The sequence below is a fragment of the Stegostoma tigrinum genome, chromosome 13 (assembly GCF_030684315.1).
Source record: "Stegostoma tigrinum isolate sSteTig4 chromosome 13, sSteTig4.hap1, whole genome shotgun sequence".
Lineage (NCBI taxonomy): Eukaryota > Metazoa > Chordata > Chondrichthyes > Orectolobiformes > Stegostomatidae > Stegostoma > Stegostoma tigrinum.
The window spans coordinates 68,536,456-68,556,247 of NC_081366.1; the positions used below are offsets into that span (position 1 = coordinate 68,536,456).

The 19,792-nt window shown below is 39.3% G+C and overlaps 1 protein-coding gene across 1 annotated transcript in view; it reads left to right on the top strand.

Annotated features, from left to right (window-relative positions):
* Positions 1 to 19,792, top strand: part of rnf145a (ring finger protein 145a) — a 103,183-nt gene that overhangs the window by 71,817 nt on the left and 11,574 nt on the right. Inside the window, exons 4-8 of the mRNA XM_048543534.2 lie at positions 5,139 to 5,374; positions 7,551 to 7,726; positions 8,262 to 8,402; positions 10,221 to 10,403; positions 14,837 to 14,984. Of these exons, the coding sequence (XP_048399491.1) occupies positions 5,139 to 5,374; positions 7,551 to 7,726; positions 8,262 to 8,402; positions 10,221 to 10,403; positions 14,837 to 14,984 (884 nt within the window). The remainder of the gene's footprint in view (positions 1 to 5,138; positions 5,375 to 7,550; positions 7,727 to 8,261; positions 8,403 to 10,220; positions 10,404 to 14,836; positions 14,985 to 19,792) is intronic.

Here is a 19,792-nt window from a genome sequence, read left to right on the forward strand (position 1 = left end):
GTAGGTTTGCTCACTGATCTGGAAGGTTCGTTTTCAGACGTTTCATCACCATTCTAGGTAACATTGTCAGTGAGCCTCCGGTGAAGGCTGGTGTTATGTTGCGCTTTCTGTGTGTGTTTAGGTTTCCTTGGGTTGGTGATGTCATTTCCTGTGGTGGTGTCATTTCCTGTTCTTTTTCTCAGAGGGTGGTAGATGGGCTCCAAATCAATGTGTTTGTTGATGGATTTCCGGTTGGAATGCCATGCTTCTAGGAATTCTCATGCATGTCTCTGTTTGCCTTGTCCTAGGATGGATGTGTTGTCCCACTCAAAGTGGTGTCCTTCCTCATCTGTATGTAAGGGTACTAGTGATAGTGGGTCATGTCTTTTTGTGGCTAGTTGATGTTCATGTATCCTGGTGGCTAGCTTTCTGCCTGTTTGTCCAATGTACTGTTTGTCACAGTTCTTGCACGATATTTTGTAAATGACGTTCGTTTTGCTTGTTGTCTGTATAGGGTCTTTTAAGTTCATTAGCTGCTGTTTTAGTGTGTTGGTGGGTTTGTGGGCTACCATGATGCCAAGAGGTCCGAGTAGTCTGGCAGTCATTTCTGAGATGTCTTTGATGTAGGGGAGAGTGGTCATGGTTTCTGGGCACGTTTGTTTGGGTTTGTTGCTGAGAAATCGGCAGACTGTGTTCATTGGGTACCCGTTCTTTTTGAATATGCTATATATGTGATTTTCTTCTCTTCATAGTTCCTCTGTGCTGCAGTGTGCTACAGACAAGGAAAACGAACGTCATTTAGAAAATACCTTGCAAGAACTATGACAAACTCTCCATTGGACAAACAGGCAGAAAGCTCGCCACCAGGATACATGAACATCAACTAGCCACAAAAAGACGTGACCCACAATCACTAGTATCCTTACATACAGATGAGGAAGGACACCATTTTGATTGGGACAGCACATTGTCCTAGGACAAGGCAAACAGAGACACGCATGAGAATTCCTAGAAGCATGGCATTCCAACCGGAACTCCATCAACAAACACATTGATTTGGAGCCAATCTACCATCCCCTGAGAAAAAGAACAGGAAATGACATCACCAACACAGGAAATGACATCACAAACCCAAGGAAACCTAAACACACAAATAGAAAGCAGATGATAACACCAGCGCTTCACTGGAGGCTCACTGATGTTACCTAGAATGCTGACGAAACATCTGAAAACGAACGTTCCAGCTCAGCGAGCAAACGTACATCCAGAACCACAACCTGAGCTACAAATCTTCTCAAAACTCACTGGTGTCTCTTTCTTGGGAAAGTGCAAAACTGGCGATCAAAACTAGATCTTTTAGTTTTATCTAGTTCAATTATTCAACCAGGAATTCTCCTGTCTCTTTGAAAATGATACAAGTTTGATCTGAGAATGTGATTTTTTTTGAGCTTCAGAGGACTCTTTGCTAAAACTGAAGTTTTTGCCATCCGTTTGGATTTTTCAGGCGTTTGTATTCAACATGCTAGCGAGTGTGCCCACTGCTCAGGTTGTCCAATGTAGTGTTGGACCTTCAAGGGTTAAACCAAGTTCTCGATACAGTGCTGTTCAGGATGTGACTGTACACATATTAATGAAGTTGCAAGGGTGAATGGAAGCATAGCACAGTGGTCACATCACTGGGCTAATAATCCAGAGGGGTAATACTCCTGTCATCACCAATACGCATGATCCTAGTATGGCCAGTGAATTATGCATTTAATGCAGCTTTGTGCCTTTTTGAGATAAAATTGTATTGTTCTAGTTCAAGTGAGATGATTAAGCAAGTTAAAGATGAGTTTCATGCAAACTATTGCTGAAGTTTCCTGAAGGTATTGTGAAAGTTGTTAACTTAAAAATGATCAGTAACATTAAATCAAAGAGCAATAAGGCAGAAGAATACTTATCACAAAAATCAAGTCCCAGTGAGATTCTCTATATTGTTGCATCCTGTTGTCTGAGTTGGTACTTAGTGAAATTAGATTTGAAGTCAGATCCAGCAGTCATGATTATGGCTTCTTTTGAGAATATTTGGTGTTGACGAGCATTAGTGAACTCAGCACGTAAGCAATTCCTTGTTCTCTGAGTTGTGTTTTTGGTACATTTCACTCCCCTACTTTGCTTTAGCTAAAGAATAATTTTGGTTTCTGTACACTATAAGGCATAGGAGCAGAACTAGGACTTGCACTCCACTGTTCAATCATGGCAGATTTGTTTCTCAACCTCATTTTCCCGGCCTTCTCCTTTGATCCCCTTACTAATCAAGAACCAATCTATCTCTATCTTAAATACTTCGCCTCCACAGCCCTCTGCAGAAGTGAGTTTCACAAATGAACCATCTTCTGACTAAGTTTCTCCTCGTCTCTGTTCTGAAGACTCGCCCCTTCATTCTAAGGCTGTGCCCACAAATCATAGACTTTCCAACTAGTGGAAGCATCTCCATATCCGCACTGTCAAGGCTTCCCGGTACTCAATCAGAGAGTTTCAATCAGATCACGGTTCATGCTTGTAAACTCCATGGAGTACATACCCACACTCCTCAATGCTGCTCATTTATCCCCAGCATCATTCTTGCCATTCTCATCTGGACCCCTCCAGTACCAGCATATTCTTCCTTCGATATAGGACCCAAAATGCTCAATACTCCAAATGCAGTCTGACCAAAGCCTTCTACAGCCTCAGCAGTACATATCTGCTCTTGTATTCTAGTCCTGTGGAAAGTAATGTGAAAATTTCATTTGCCTTCCTAACTACCAGCTGAATTTGCACCTTAACCTTAAGAATCCTGAACTTGTCCTTTTGTGCTACAGATTTCCAAAGCCTTTCCTCATCTAGAAAACAATCACTGTCTGGGTTCCTCCTACTGAAGTGCATAACCTCACTCTTTTCCACATTGTAAACCATAAGCTACTGCTCGCCCACTCTCCTGGCCTGTCCAAATCCTTCTGCAGCCTCCCCACTTCCTCAACACTACCTGTCCCTCCATCTATCTTTGTGTCACCTGCAAACTTAAAACCAATGCCCTCTGTTCCTTCGTCCTGATCATTAATATGTATCATGACAAATTGTGGTCCCAAAAAAGACCCTTGCGAAACTCCACTAGTCACCTGGGTGCTATCCTGAAAAAGACCCCCATTATCCCAACTCTCTGACTTCTGCCAGTCAGCCAATCCTGTATTCACGTCAGTACCTTGTCTGTAACACCATGGGTTTTTTTTTTATTCATTCACAGCATCACTAGCTAGACAGCATTTATTGCCCATCCCCAATTGTCCAGAGGGCAGTTGAGAGTCGACCACATTACTGTGGGTCAGGAATCACATGTGTGGTTGACTCTCTACTGTCCTCTGGGCAATTATGGATGGGTGATAAATGCTTCCTAACCAGCGACACCCTCATCCTGTGGATGAATAAAGGAAGAAAATTTGAATAATTGAGTCTTAAAAATTACTTCAGTCCAGCTGCTGAAAGAATGTGAAGTGGGAACCAGCAAAAGCTTTTCCAGAATGAATTAAACAAAAACCCTACCAGAGAAGCAGAGCTGCAGAGACTGGAATTTAGATAGGTCACAGCCGGAGTCTTTCTGCAGCAAGTTTTAGCTAAAATGAGATGAAACTGAGCAATGTTGGGAATGGAATTTTATCTAACAAGAAGTGCATTTCTTTCCAACACAGCAGCAGTTTGAGCTTCAGAAACCAGCAAAAGACAGTGAAGTGCAGTCCTGAAGTTGGACAGGGAACAGAAGCAGATGGTTTTTGGTATGACGGATGGGAACAGATCACTTCAGAGTTGAAATTGGGTGACTTCAGTTCAGGAAAAAAATGGGAAAAAATGTCTAAACTGGTCACTATTTATTGACCCCCAACTTGAAAATCCATATTTATGGATGTCAGGGAGCACCAACACCTTCAAGTTCCCTTCCAAGCCACACATGAAAATATATCACTACTGTTGGGTTAAAGTCCTGGAATTTCCTCCCAAGTGGCGTTGTGAACAACTAGACTGTAGCTGTTCAACTTTTTTTACCACCACTTTTTCTCAAGCGCAACTAAAGACAGACAATAAATATTGGCCAGCCAAGTGATGCCGGCTTCCCTCAAATGAATTTTAAAAAGGCCAGGATTATTGTTTGTTGGAAAGCTCAGTTGGCTGTATGAATGATTTGTGTTGCAGAGTGGTCCTTTTGCCTTGAGTTCAATCTCCACACCGACTAGGTTACAATGAAGGATGTTTGTTCTCAGAATTGTACCTTACCTGATGCATAGTAACCTTCAAGTTAAATCACCACAAGTTTTTTCTTCAACAACAAGAGAGCAGTCCTATGGCTTGATAGGACAATGGCAATTTACCTTTTACTTTTAAGGACTATAATAACGTGGAAAATCTTCCAAGTATACTGTGCATTTGATATAATGAGGTTTTTGGAGTTGGATTATTTAAGTGACAGATTTTGATGTATTAATGTATGTACAGACCAGAATCTCCATTATAGTTGTAATTTATGCTTTTGCCCAGAATATGGTTGCACTAAAAAGTTTATTGAAAACCTTTTTCAATATAATGTCAGTTTTTTTGATCTGCATTTAAGCGTTTTTAGAAATGTGCAGTAACAAAATTTCAAAATATTTAGTCACATAGTGGGAAAACTTGTCATGCTTAAAGGTATTATGATTAAACTGAAGGCCACGCGTTGGAACCATGGTCTTGAGCTGTATCTTGTTCTAAGTTGGGATACAACAATTAGATTCTGTTTCTGATCTAATAATGAGAAGACAAGTTCTCATGGTGCTTAATGTGCAGTTACTCATACTGGAAACTGTATGTAATAGGCAGGGCTAAGACAGCTTGCTCACATGCACTAAGCAGTTTTGTGGAGAAAGACCCATTGGGTAAGGGAGTGAAGAGCTCCCATGCGTACGATGTGGCCTTCTGGAGAGGAGGCAACATACAGTTGTGAAACCTTGTTTTGAGTGAATCTGTTGCAGTTATATTGAGGAAGGACCACCAGACTTAAAAAGTTAATTCTGATTTCTCTTCACAGATGCTGTCAGACCTGCTGAGCTTTCCCAGTGACATCTGTTTTTGTATCCAATTATATTGTTTCTCTTTTGTGTTTATTATAGGGCAGCTGGTAGTCTGCACACTTTGCTCCTTCGTTATGAAGACGAAACAGATCTGGCTCTTTTCTGCCCATTTGCTACCTTTACTGGCACGGTTCTGCATGGTTCCTGTGGAAATGCTCGTCATTATCAACAGGTTTGCCATGATTTTCACAGGACTGGAAGTACTTTATTTCCTTGCTTCCAACCTGTTGGTACCTTACAAGCTGGCTAAATTGGCGTACAAAGAACTGGTGCAGGTGAGAGAAACCTACCAGACTGAGTGTTAAGTACTTTGCACTGCTTTCTCACTTCTCTCTGTGTCCCTCTCGCTCTCTGCATATACACGCACTCCCTTTCTCGTTGTACACATGCGCTGTTGTGCGTGTATGATGTCATACAGCTTGCTTGCCTCTCCAGTATACTCTTTCGTGAGTTTGGCTCATTGATGGGCATTCCTGATTTAAGTTTTGTGATTGTGTCCTGATCCCAGTAAAACTTCTAGCATGTGGTTTGCGTGGGATTGTCCGTGGTTTGGCTTGACTGAACAGTTTCTCTTGCCTTCTTTGAAACATGCTTTGAAGTTTCTGAAGTGTCTTAAATGCATCCTAACTGCTACATTCTGACATTTGACTTGTTGCTGATATGTGGTATAACTTTGACCTCCATTTTGTTTATTTACATTCTTTTTCATTTCTGTTATGGCGTTCCCTTGTATTTAGTTGCAATTTTACTTTTTAAAAAAAAAATCCTGAAGGAAGCCTTTTTTTGAATCTTGCAGAGGTGATTATTAAGAAAAATAATTGATCTTATCACAGACAAGTGGCTTTTTCCAGGGATTTTTCAAAAAAATTGTTTTAAAAATAATTGCTTTCCCTTTAGTCTGCTTTACTAATATGCAACTGTGTTATGATCAGTCATTTAGATGAAAAGTGGGCGGTCTTATTTGCTGGGGAGATCATGAAGTTTAATGTGCATGCTGTTGTTCTGTGTAAACCTTAAAGCAGTTTATAGTGATAAAAAAAACTGTGCCTGGAGTTTCAAATCAGTACATATTGCTGGATGATTTCTGCTGTCATGTTGGCCTTGATATCTTCCCCTTTTTTTAACTAAGTATGAATTAAACTCACTCTAGAAAGTATTTAGTAGTGCCTGGACCCTTTCCAATAACAGGATACTTGTTCATCTGTTCTGGAAAGGCAATAGCTGAAACTATGGGCTGTCATTTCAAAGACTTGAAAATTATTTTTTAAGTATCCAATTTTCTCTGACCATGCTGTTCCTTAATTCAGTTTGGTTTTTCCATCTCTATTTGCCCTGTGTCCAATCTGACTCCAATTCACCAGATGTCCTCCTTTGCCATTCTTGTTTTCCTCTCGTTAAATCTCATTGTTGAAGAAGGTGGACCTTTGGGCCCATCTGTTAGCAGATGAGTCCTCAAAAGTTGCCAATACAATGTTCTTATGACCTGAAGGGTAAGAAAAGCACCTAAATAAAGAACCATGAGCAAGATATCAGACTTAAAATCCTTCATTGAGAAGTTAAGCATCATTCATGATGTTGTATATGGATATTGATTCCTCACTTAACGACAATTGAACAATTAATTTACTACCTCTCAAATACACACTTGTTAGTTTTGTTTCTTGGCAATTTCTTTCGTAATCGGTTAAGACCTTTTGACAAGTGGCAATGCTTTGTGTCGGTTTTTCTCCTCTTTTAAATTTGTAAGATATGTTACTTTGGAGAGGGGTGCCTGTTACAGAAATGAGGTATTTTCCATATGCTGTACCAGCATCAACCATAGTACAAGCTATGGAAAAAATATTTGTCTCCATAGTCAAAACAATGTTTGATTCCCAACTGCAGAAGAGAGTTCCCTCTTCCATCAGAATCGTAGCATAGTGATACCACAGAAGGAGGGCATTCAGCTTGTTACATCTGTGCTGGCTGTCTGTAAGAGCAATTCACCTCATGCCACTCTGGTACATTTTTCCTTTTGGCCCTGAAAAATATTTCCGTTTCAGATAATTGTCCTGTTTAAACACTTCCATTTGATTATTTGTTTATCCTTCTGCCTTTCGAGATGATTTAGTTCAAATTACATGCCCTTCTATTGTGCTAGCTCCATAACACATCTAATATGGAATCGGTTAAGATTATCCAAATAGATTTTATCTGTTTAAATATTATTTTAACAAGGGAAAAGAGTATCATTGCATTGCCTTTAAAAACTACTTCTTAGCAAGAATTAACATGAGTTCTTCAATCCATCTGTGTTCACTGCTTTTCCTTTTGCTTTTGTTGATTCACTTTGTGTACATTTGCATATGTCACTCATGTTGCAAGCCATTTTGAATTCAGTTGTCATTTGTCACATGAATGGATTTTTGCATAATCCATTTATACTTTCTTTACCATCCTTCTGTTGAACAGGTGGTTGAAGTTTATGGACTGTTGGCACTGGGGATGTCTCTGTGGAATCAGTTGGTTGTTCCTGTGCTGTTCATGGTTTTCTGGTTGGTCCTATTTGCTCTCCAGATCTATTCTTACTTCAGTACACGTGATCACCCCACATCTCGGGAGAGACTGCTATTCCTCTTTCTCACAAGGTATGATTTATGATTGCACTTAGGCTAGCAGCAACACCAAAAATAAATGTTGGCAGTGTTATTCAGATTTGGGCTGTGCATGCTGAGATCATTTTCAGTATGGTGAAGTAGTCTACTTTTCGTATTTTCTGTTGTTGAGGGATGGATATTGCAAACTGAAACCACCTTGGGCTACTGAGTTCAGCCAGATCAGTAAAGGAATGATATTATCACTAGTTAGGAGATGTTATCTCCTGTTCCCAGTTACGAATGCTGATTTGGAGTTATCTATAAATCAGGTCTGGAGAACATGAGATTACCCTCGCATTTATGCTGGGCTCAACATATGAATTAAGATACTGTCACCCATTCGTAGCCCCTTTGGAAGTAGTAAACTTCAGTGAAGAAAGAAGAGCAGAGTCTGGGGCGGGGGATAAAATAGTCCAGTCCTTGGGAAAATATTTTTCAATGTACATCATTGTGCTTTCAATATGATTAATAAAGGTATATTTGCTTTCATCATAGTTATGCCATTCAATTAACATTTCTGTTGCAGTATTGCTGAATGTTGCAGCACTCCTTACTCTTTGTTGGGCCTCATGTTCACAATCTCCTTCATTACCCTGGGTGTCCTGACACTTTGCAAGTTCTACCTTCAAGGTTATGGAGCTTTCATGAACGACAATCTCATGCATAGGTAAAAAGCAAATCGCACATTTTTATAAAAAGTGTATTGCACCTATAGTTAGATGGCCTATATGCTTGTGAACAGTTTGCTGAAAGTTTACGTAGAGTATCAAATCTCTTCCAGATATCTGCTCAGATTACAAGCTTTTTATTATTTTCAGTATTGACCTAAACTCTGAAATCTTTGTTATGTAGATGTAGGCCCAAATATTCTGCTGGCCAGAAAGTCATTGAAGACACTTGAGACTGGAATTGCTCAAGTCCAACTGGAATTCCCAACACAACTAACTCCGTGCTAATTGCTTGACAAATTGAAACTTCTGATGGGCAGTTCCCCTGTATCCAGAACATTCTGGAAAAACACTTTCATTTGATCATTCTCATGGTTTAGATTCATTCAAGCTCTTTGATTACATGGGAAAAGTTAAAGCATTTAAAATTTCATGTCCCTTCTGGTTAACTATTTAACTGAACCCCTGACTCAAGACAGACACCCATCCCACCCTCTTGCATTGTGATCCAACTAGAATTAAAACTACTGGGCCCAACACCATACTTAGCATCTAACACCTGGTGGTCAGTCACTGAAGGAATCATGTGAGACTGTTGCCTTTCCTTCACGACAGAAGTTATACAAAAGACAGAAACAGAAAGAAACAAGCTATCTGGGTGTACAACATTAAATATAGAGATCTTAAAACACAGGACAGAACTAAGTGTTGAACCCACTTCTTTCAACAGCAAAGAATCCAATCCAGGAAAATTACTCCTTTATATCAAATTTTGAAGTTTAGTTCAATGGATTCATTCTCCCTAGCCTCTGTCCCATGAAGAATGGAGTCTTCCTACAAGAATACTGTCAAAATTGAAAGTTTAGACTTTCTCTGTGTTTTATAGAATTTGCAGGTTTTGAATCAAACACTCCTGATCTGGAAATTGTACAAAATTATGACTGTGATAATTTATTCCCTTTTTATGCTGAAAAATGTCTCTTCTAGGAGAGAAAGCGTGCTTGTTGTGAGCCCAGTCATGTCTCCTGTGAACTTTGCCAAAAGCCTTTCAAAAATCCCTGGGTTTTCTAAACTGAACTTAATCCTTGATTATCAGAACCAGAAAGAAACTAATGATTTTTAATATTCTCCTGTTGGCAATCCCACTGTATTTTTTAAAAATGTTCCATTTGCACTCCAAGGGTTTCCTGCTCTCTGACACATATTGGATCAGGTTACTATCTGGGCTGGTTTTAATTTTAGCACTCTTCACAAAGATAACCAACACCCTTTTCCCACACCTTTAGTTATCCAACCTGTAAAAATGAAAATAACATATAAAAATCACAGCCCTAATCTCAGTGGACTGAATTGTTGTATGGTTATCCTGCCTGTTTTGGAGTCAGCACAAAATGGAGCAATTTGCACTTAATAAACACAAAAGTGCCTTTACAGAATGGTTCACTGTTTGTTCTAAAACAGCTACACTTGAGAATTAATCTCGTCATCTCAGTACGTTATGTGTAAAATTTATTTCAGTGGTACTTTAAAAGAAAAGGCACCAGTTGGAAATCTTGGTAAAAATTTGATATCTAGTGTATCCAGATAGATCATGTTGCATAGTTCTTTACAATATTTTATAATATGCAGCTTAAGAACTTCTTTCAAAAATCCTGATTGGTTTGTTTTGTGGCATTACCCTAAATAGTATAGTTGTGATATTTGGATTACTCTAGTTAAAATTCTCCTCACCCAAGCACTAGCAACTGTTGTTAGCACAAGGAGAGAAGTGATCTGTCGCATCAAGTGAGATCTTATTTTTAATCACTTTTCCACAGAGGAATGACTGAAGGTATCACATTACTGATTCTGGCAGTACAGACTGGCCTGATTGAATTGCAAGTTGTTCATCGAGCCTTTCTGCTGAGCATCATTCTCTTTATTGTGGTGGCTTCAATCCTTCAGTCAATGTTAGAAATTGCTGACCCTATCGTTCTTGCACTTGGAGCCTCAAGAAACAAGTAAGATTATCTTAGACCTTTAATATTTTACAGCATAAGAAGCTACAACTTTGATCTGTTGCTTTTGCCCCATATTCCTGAAGGAACCAGTCTTGTTTATCAAGTTGCTTAAACTCTAACAGCTTCAGCTTTCATTGCTGTGACATGTTAACTGCAAGTTTATTTTTATTGTTGTACCCTTGCTTTCCATCAATGTTTCAGATATTTTCTCATTTAGTTTTTTTGCTAATAACAGGCTATTTTCTCCAACAGATCCATGCCTGTATTTCTGATCCACAAAAGCCTCTATACATCTTCCAATGTACCTGTAAATACATTTCTCTCCATTTGTTCATCAACTTTCCCCTTCACTACATCTGTGCCAGTTAACTTGAACTGTTATTTGTGGTGAAGTTGTATGTTTTGACTTATCTCTGGATGAAGATGTTATTCCAGAACTCCCAATTGTGTTTATTGTATACAGCTTCTACTTCTGGTCTCCCCTGCAAATGGAAATATGTTTGTCTTTTCTATAAAGTGTTTGACTCTCTATATATACAGCCACCTCCTTTCTAAAGGAAAGAGCTTCAGCCTTGATCTTTCCTGAGAGAAAAAATTTTCACATCTGATATCATTTCACTAAATTTTTTCTGACATTGTTGCATCCAATTCTTTTTCTAATCTGGAGACCAACATTGAATACAATACGTTGCCCATATGGTCTAATCAAAGCCCCTTAGATACATAATTTCATTTACAGATATCTTCTGTCCTTGAGCCCCAGTGATGTATTGGCTTCATGTGACCTTGTTAACCTGCAGTCATTTATGTATTTTTACTCAGCCTCCCTCTGTTCCCTGACTGAATTCAGACATTTGGATCGAGTAGTAATTGTTTCCTTATTCTTCAGACTAAAAGCTACCACCTCAGAATTAATTATATTAATTTTAAATTAAAATTATGCTTAAGCTTATTTCAGCCTACCTGCTTCTGTTGCAGTCCTCATTGAGCAATTACCACCTGCCCCTCTAGTGTTTTCTTTTGTTTTTGAAGGTTTGGGACCATTTATACCAGTAATCTTTTTTTAAGTCAAGTTGTTGAGATGTTTCATGACATATCTTGTTGCCATTACTTAAGGTGGGATTTGTCTCGTGTTTCTGGCCCATAGATCACATTCCTTTACTCGGGACACTGTGGGCCTACCAGCACGTGGACTATGATGGTTCAGGAAAGCAGCTCTCAATTATTTCAAGGGCAGCTAGGAATGGACAATAAATGCTGGCCAGCCAGTGATGCCCACATCCCACAAAATGAATTTTCAGAGACTGACATTAAGGCATTAAAATTCAGCCTTTTATTCAGTGGACTTTACTTGCTGGCCTGCATTTGGGAATCACATATGCTATCTGTCGGCCCGTTGATATAATTCTGTTGCTTGCTTTTTCTCTGAAAAGATGAAATTATGTTTCTCCTATCTCATCCCTCACATTTTCAATGCACATAAGTACAATCTCAGTCATGTGTTTTATCCTTTTTCAAGTATGGTTACAAGTCTCCTTCTTTTCTCCCTTAAATACCAGTATATCTTTGTGGATCCCTTCTAATAACAGCCCAAAATTCAAGTATTCTGAGCAAACACTGAACTGAAGCAATTATTATTTCTGCTATTATCTGTCAGTTTCTCGTGTTTATCCCCGAATGACTTGATCTTAAGTTTCAAGGACTGTGCATGGTTCTAGGATGCAGAAGATGTGTAAGGTTGTGTCCATAATTATGCTGACAATTTGATAAGAACAGCTGTGAGAATTTCTGCCTTGTTTGATAGCTGCGTGATTGCTTTATGACACCACAGTTTAGAATGTGAAAACTAGGCTGTTTCCCATACCACATCTTGAGTGTCCTCCATCTGAAACTTTCAGGCCATTCCCATACCCTTCCATGATCCCAGATGACCAAGACACTCGAGGGGACAGTGGATTGCCAAATACCATAATATACTCAGTATGAGCCTTAATCTGTGTATCTATTTTTGTTGACCTTCCCTCATACAAAGTCATTTTCCTAGTACAGGTACTTAATTTAAAACAAACTTCAAGATAACAGAGTGGAAACCTTTTTACGAATCTTCATTATATTTAAATTTGAGTTAACATGCAGTGTGTCTTGAAGTCCCAGCCTGTTGAATTGCTGAACTGCATTGTTGCAACAGATGGTAATTGTAACAAACTTCTGCGTTAAAGCAGATTTTTAAATTAGTTATGCTTCTACTACCATATCTGATGTATAGCACCCTAGTAAATTTATACTGTTGCCTTCTGACAGAAAGCAAAATAACAGGTGTAATAATTACTTCACCTCAGTATTTACTCTGATGGGCGCAATATTAAAAGATAGCATTTAAGGGAAAAAAGAGGAAGACATTTAATCATGCTTAGGGTAAAACACATGACAGACTATATTCATGTGTATTAAAAATATGCTTTTGGGCAACACCATTTTCCTAATGAGTGGAGTTCATAACCACATCAGCCAGGACATTGAGCTGTTTGAATGATGTCATCTGACCCTTTAATAAGGTTGCATTATAAAGTGCATGAAGGCATGTCTTATGCATGAAAATTCATTTAAGTTTAGTAACTAAATGCAATACCAGTACACACACAAAATTGGATAATTACAACTTAAATACCAATTCCAAAGAGCCTGAATGCTAGCGATTCAATTGAAGTTAGAACTGTTGAGCCTTGGCTTTGTCTCTCAAAAAAATAGAGAATTTACAGCAGAAAGAGGACATTCAGCCCATCATGCCCATTGTCTTGTAGGTTACAGTGCTTCTCATGCAGATTCATAGAACATTACAGCACAGTACAGGCCCTTCGGCTCTCAATGTTGTGCTGACCTGTCATACCGATCTCAAGCCCATCTAACCTACACTATTCCATGTACATCCATGTGCTTACCCAATGATGCCTTAAATGTACCCAAAGTTGGCGAATCTACTACCGTTGCGGGCAAAGCGTTCCATTCCCTTACTACTTTGAGTAAAGAAACTACCTCTGACATCTGTCCTATATCTTTCACCCCTCAATTTAAAGCTATGCCCCCTCGTGCTCGCCGTCACCATCCTAGGAAAAAGGCTCTCCCTATCCACCCTATCTAACCCTCTGATTATTTTATGTGTTTCAATTAAGTCACCTCTCAACCTTCTTCTCTCTAATGAAAACAACCTCAAGTCCCTCAGCCTTTCCTTGTAAGACCTTCCCTCCATATCAGGCAACATCCTAGTAAATCTCCTCTGCACCCTTTTCAAAGCTTCCACATCCTTCTTATAATGCAGTGACCAGAACTGTACACAATACTCCAAGTGCAGCCGCACCAGAATTTTGTACAGCTTCACCATAACCTCTTGGTTCCGGAACTCGATCTCTCTATTAATGAAAGCTAAAACACTCTATGCCTTCTTAACAGCCCTGTCAACCTGGGTGGCAGCTTTCAAGGATCTGTCTTCATGGACACCGAGATCTCTCTGCTCATCTACACTACTAAGAATCTTACCATTAGCCCTGTACTTTGCCTTCCGGTTACTCCTACCAAAGTGCATCACCTCACACTTGTCAGGTGCCTTTTAAATGGGTTGAGGGTTTCTAACTCAACTACTAAACCAGACAGTGAATTCCAGACACCCAAACCCTCTGTGTGAAAAGTTTTTCCTTCGTCCTCTCTAATCTTTCTACTGGTCACCTTAAATTGGTCAACTTAAATCTGTCCCCTGGCATGTGACTTCTCTGTTGTGAGAAACAGATCTTTCCTATCCACTCTATCCAAACTCCTCATTATATTGTGTATCTCTGGCTCTTTTTTAAGGAAAACAACCTAACCTATCTGGGGGGAAAAAGAAACAAAGCTCAAGAATGTTGTGCTATCCATGTTTTTCAGACTGTTTCTATCCCAGTTGATATTTGGGTGATTGATATTTCTCTGATGAAGGATCTAGGCCTGAAACGTCAGCTTTTGTGCTCCTGAGATGCTGCTTGGCCTGCTGTGTTCATCCAGCTCCACACTTTGTTATCTTGATATTTGGGTGGTTCAAGTCTCCAAATGTTGATTCTCCACGAAATTTGATTACATATCTACTTTAATAACTCTCTTGCTCTTTGGGAGTTGATAGCAAATGCAGTTTGGATGCCTCAACATACAATAAATGAAGAATACAAATGCAAATCATACTGGGATGCCTTGATCTGGTGGACTGGCTGTTCACGGGCTAGGATCTGTTGGAATCTCATGTCACTATCTAAAGATTTGTAGTAGATGTAACCTGTGAAGGCTTTCTAACAAAGTTGTACTAGTTTTTCAAAGATTGAACTTGTAAAAAGAAAAAAAGACTCTGGCTTCTGAGTGCAGTTGAGTTTGATATATATCTCATTTAAAACATCTTATTTACTTCACTACAGGAGTCTGTGGAAACATTTTCGAGCAGTCAGTCTGTGTTTATTCTTGTTGGTGTTCCCCGCCTATATGGCCTACATGATTTCTCAGTTTTTCCAGATGGATTTTTGGCTTCTCATCATCATTTCCAGCAGTGTTCTGACTTCCTTGCAGGTATTGGATAAAACTGTTACTTTATTTCAATGAATCCATGAGGTGTTTCTCAACATGACGATTGCACTACATTATATTCATGAAATGTGACCTTCTCTTTCATGTGCCATCGATACAGTGGGAAGTGGTCTTTATCAGGAAATGAAGTTGAAATTTTCAACAGTGTCTTGATATAAACAAGCATTTTATTGAGGATCCTGCCTTACACTGATTACGCCAATTAGAATGTTGTCGGCTTTTATAAGATACCTGTCATTCTTCTAAATGCTGTTAAATGTAGTCCTAACTGATCCAGTCTCTCTTCATTCATAACTCCTGCCATCCCAGAATCAGCCTGGTAAATGATTGTTTCACTCGTCCACAGCCAGTACGTCCATCCTCAGATAAGGAGACCAAAACTATCCTCATTCCAAGTGTAGTCTCCCCAAGACCCTGTACAATTACAACAGGACATTCCTGCTCCTGTGTTCAAATCCTTGCCCTATGTAAGCCAACATACTGTTTCCTCCTTCAGCACTTGCTGTATTTGCATACTTACATTTGAGAAAATGGTGTACGAGAACACCCAGGTGTCAGTACACACCCTCCTTTCCCAATCTTGTACCATTCTGCCTTACTATTTTTGTGATCCATATAGATAACCTCATGTTTACCCATATTATTATTTCATCTGCCAGGTATTTGCCACAACCACAAATTGTCCAGATCTTACTGAAGCATCTCTCCATCCTCCTCCCAGATTCCCCGCCCATGCAGCTTTGTGGCATCTGCAGACTTAGTGATATTATGCTTTGTTCCCTCATGTAAATCATTAATTTAAATTGCAAAAAGCTGAGGTCCAAGCACTGATTCCTGCGGTACCTCACTAGTCACTGGCTGCCACCCAGGAAGAAAAGACTCTCGGGATTCAGGACCCTCGTCTCCAAATCAACTGTGTCACTCTCCATCTTGAATTCTATCATATAATGGTTACTCTGTCCCAAGGGGCCTTGCCTAGCTAGATCATCAATGCTTCCTTTCTCATTGTACAATACCCCATCTGGGATGGCCTGTTCTATCATTGGTTCCTCATCATAGTGATCCAAAAAACAATCTTGCACACACTGCAGGAAATCTTCCTTTTACAGCGTTGATATAGAAGGAAATTTAATTTCTATTCACACTTTATTGCCGTTAGCATTCGCATTTCTGCGGCACCAGTCACTCCTGTAGAATATTCTAAAGTGCATTACATCCAATGAACTCCTAGTTAAAGTAGCACATTAGCAAGTGCAGCATAAAAACACAATGACTGATTTGGTGTCCTAAAGTACTTCATATTGCCTAAACTGGATTTGATATCCCATCTGTCTTGTCATAGAATAATATAGCCATTCAAGCCATCAGATTTGCTGCTTTTGAATAGTAGCTTGGTCAGTCCCAATCCTGCTTCCTTTTCCTATTTCCTTACGTTTTTCTCCTTGAGCTTTCTTTTTTTAAGTCTACTGATAAACCTGAAGCAACCTCCTAATCAGACATAGCAAACTATAAACTTAGTTTTGTCCTCAGCCTGTGGCCCCTTCACCAGTCGTCTTATTTCATGTGCCTTCTGGTTATAAACCTTCAACCAGTAGAAACAGTTAATTTCCTTTATCTAAACCCTTCATGAATTTAAATTACTTTTTATATTTTCTGATCCAAGAAGAAAACTTCATCTGCAGTTTCTCTATCTTACTGTAATTTCTCATCCCTGGAATCATCTTGGAAAATCTCTTCAGTTTCTTTTCTAAAGCATGGTTGCAAACTAAGGAGCAATGACTGCCATATAGTTTGATTTGATTGCTAAGAACTGTGAGACCTCTTGTCCATGCTTGTATCTTCTTAATAGTGGCAAGGTGTAACTGAGTAATTGTTGCGACCTCACATCTGCTCCAAAGAAACCTATAAGTGTCAAGTTTTTTTAAAAAAAATTTGTAACTGAATTTTGCTGATCCTCACCACTTTTCCTGTTCCAACCTCCAAAGTCTCATCAATCCCACTAAACCTCTCAAATCTCTCTCCTCATTTGACAAATCTCCACTCCCCTATTAACAGCTTTAACTCCATCACAGCTTTGTCTGTCAGCACCATCCCCCTACCTTGCCCCCAAACCTGCCCCATTTTTTGTTTTGAGAAGTGTCAAAACAGTTTTGGACTGTTTTCATGAAGTTCCTAACATGTGCTGCACCAGTTAAACACAATCCCCCAGTTGGTGTTCTTTAGTGTAAATTCATGATGCCATTTATGCTCCTTTTGCAAAGCTCATGATTGTAATAGTTTAGCCAAACTGTTTTCCTGTTTTGCCATCTTCACACTGTTGGAAAACATCCCATATCTCATTGTTCTAGTGCCCATTCAAGATTGTACCATTTAGCAGGCATTATATCACAACATTCTTCCACTCTATACATAATTTCACATTGGATGTCTGTTATCTGACAAACCATTCCAGTGGGGGAAACGGTAGTCTAAGGGCCCTGTTCTGAGCCCAAGACAGGTGATAAATCAGGACCCAGTAACCAGACGCAGGGCTGTATTTGTCTGTTATGCTCAGTTCAGTGCTGGGAGACCATAATTTATCTCCCTCAGTAATGGCATTGGAGCCGTAATCCAGTGGATCATCATGTTGCTGTGGTGACATGGGTTCAAATGGAATTTAAAATACAATTTTTAAAAATTTGAATGTAATGCCATTCCCAATAGTGTTTAGATGTTTTTCTGTTGTCAGTGACCCAGATGGGAATTTACATTTTATAGAGAAGGAAATCTGTCATTCTTACTCGTCTGGCCTTCATTTGACACTGTGATTGATTCTTAAACTGCCGTTTGAACTTGCTTAGCAAATCACTCAAGTTTATGAGCTATAGGGATAAACAACCAATGCTGGCCTTGCCAGTGACATGCATATCCCATACAAGAATATGTTTCTTTAAAAGCCCATCTGTTATGCTGAGGTCTATTTCTATCCTTTTCTGTGTTTACTTCATTTGCAGGTTTTTTTATTATCAGCACCTTCATCTCCAAAATTGTATCTTATGAAGACCACAGAATTCTCCAGTACCAAATTCATAAGTTGATATGGAATAGAATTAGGAGTGGCCGTTAGGGCCATCACACCACCACTGGCATTCAGCAAGAATATGACTGCTTTTAGTGTGGCCTTAACGCCACTTTCCTGCCTGTACCCCATCATTTTTTACTCCTTTGAGGATTATAAATCTGTCTAATTTAGATTATCTTCAATTACCCAACCTCCACTGCTATCTATGGAAAAGAAGAAATTCCTCTTTTCATACTTCTTACATAAAAGACCTGTTATTTTCATGCACCCCAGGTCTATATTCCCTAACAATCCTCCCAGCATCCACCCTGTCAAGGTCCCTCAGAATCTTAACTTCATAAAACAACAGCCTTTATTCCAGAAATAACATTGTGATTCTTCAGATGCCAATAGACATAAAATCCTCCTGAAGTAAGATGATCAAAACTGTACATAATAATCTGATGAGCTGTTTAGTTGTTGCAAAGCTTCTGTACTATTACACATGGTCTCTCATGCAATAGAGATCAATATTTGAGGGAGCTGATGGCCTAGTGGCCCAGTGGTTAGCACTGCTGCCTCACAGTGCTGGGCGCCAGGTTCAGTTGCACACTGGGGTGATTGTGTTGTGGAGTTTGTACGCTCTCTTTGTATTTACGTGGGTTTCTGCTGAGTGCTCAGTTTCCTCCCACAGTCCAAAGATGCGCAAGTTAGGTTGATTGGCTATGTTAAGTTATATAGTGTTTAGGGATGTGTAGTCTGGCCTACCTGTGACTTCATAACCACAGCAATATAGTTGACTCTCACCTGCCTTCTGGGCAGTTAGGCATGGCAATACATATTTGGGGAAAAATTAATTTGCCCTCATTACTATCTGTACCCATATACTAACTTATTGTGATTCATATACAAGGAAAGCCAGATAACTTCTGTGCTGCAACATTCCTAAGTCTCTCATTATTTAAATAATAATTTACTTTTGCATTCTTCCTTGTGGACAACTTCTTATTTGTTGACTTTGTACGCAATCTTTCAAAGTTTTGCCCAGTCACTTAACCTATCCTAACTGTTTGCAGACTCTCTGTCCTCCTCGCAACTTGCATTCCGACCTATCTTTGTAGCCTCAGCAAATTTGTTTGCAGTACATTTGGTCACTTTATCCAAGTCGTCAACCTAGATTGTAAATAGTTGAGGTCAGACTGCTGATACCTGAAGAACTTCATTAGTTACTTTGGTAATCTAAGAAACACCCTTCTTGCCTTTACAGGGTTTCCTGTTTGTTAATCAATCCTCTATCCCTGCTAATGTATCACCCCAAAACCATGAGTCGTTGCTTTATGTGGCACTTTGTCAAATTTGCTTTGGACATTTCAGTACACTACATATACTGATTTCCCCTTTTACTTCCCTGCTTCTTATACCCTCAAATAAATTTGCCAAACGCTTCCCATTTCATAAAACTGTGTTGACTTTGCCTGAATGTATTTTTTTAAATGTCCTGAGAGTCCTTCTTTAATAATAAATTCTAGTATTTTCCCAAACCTAGATGTTGCACTAATTTACCTATAGTTTCCTGTTTTCTATCTCCCTCCTATCTTGAATAGAGGTGTTACTTTGCAGTTTTCTGATCTGCTGAGGCATTTTCAGAAGTAGGAACATTTTGAAATCTACGACAATGTGTCCATGGTCTCTGGAGCCATTTTTTTTTTAAATGCCCTAAGGTGAAAAGGATGCAGGCCCTGGAAACTTA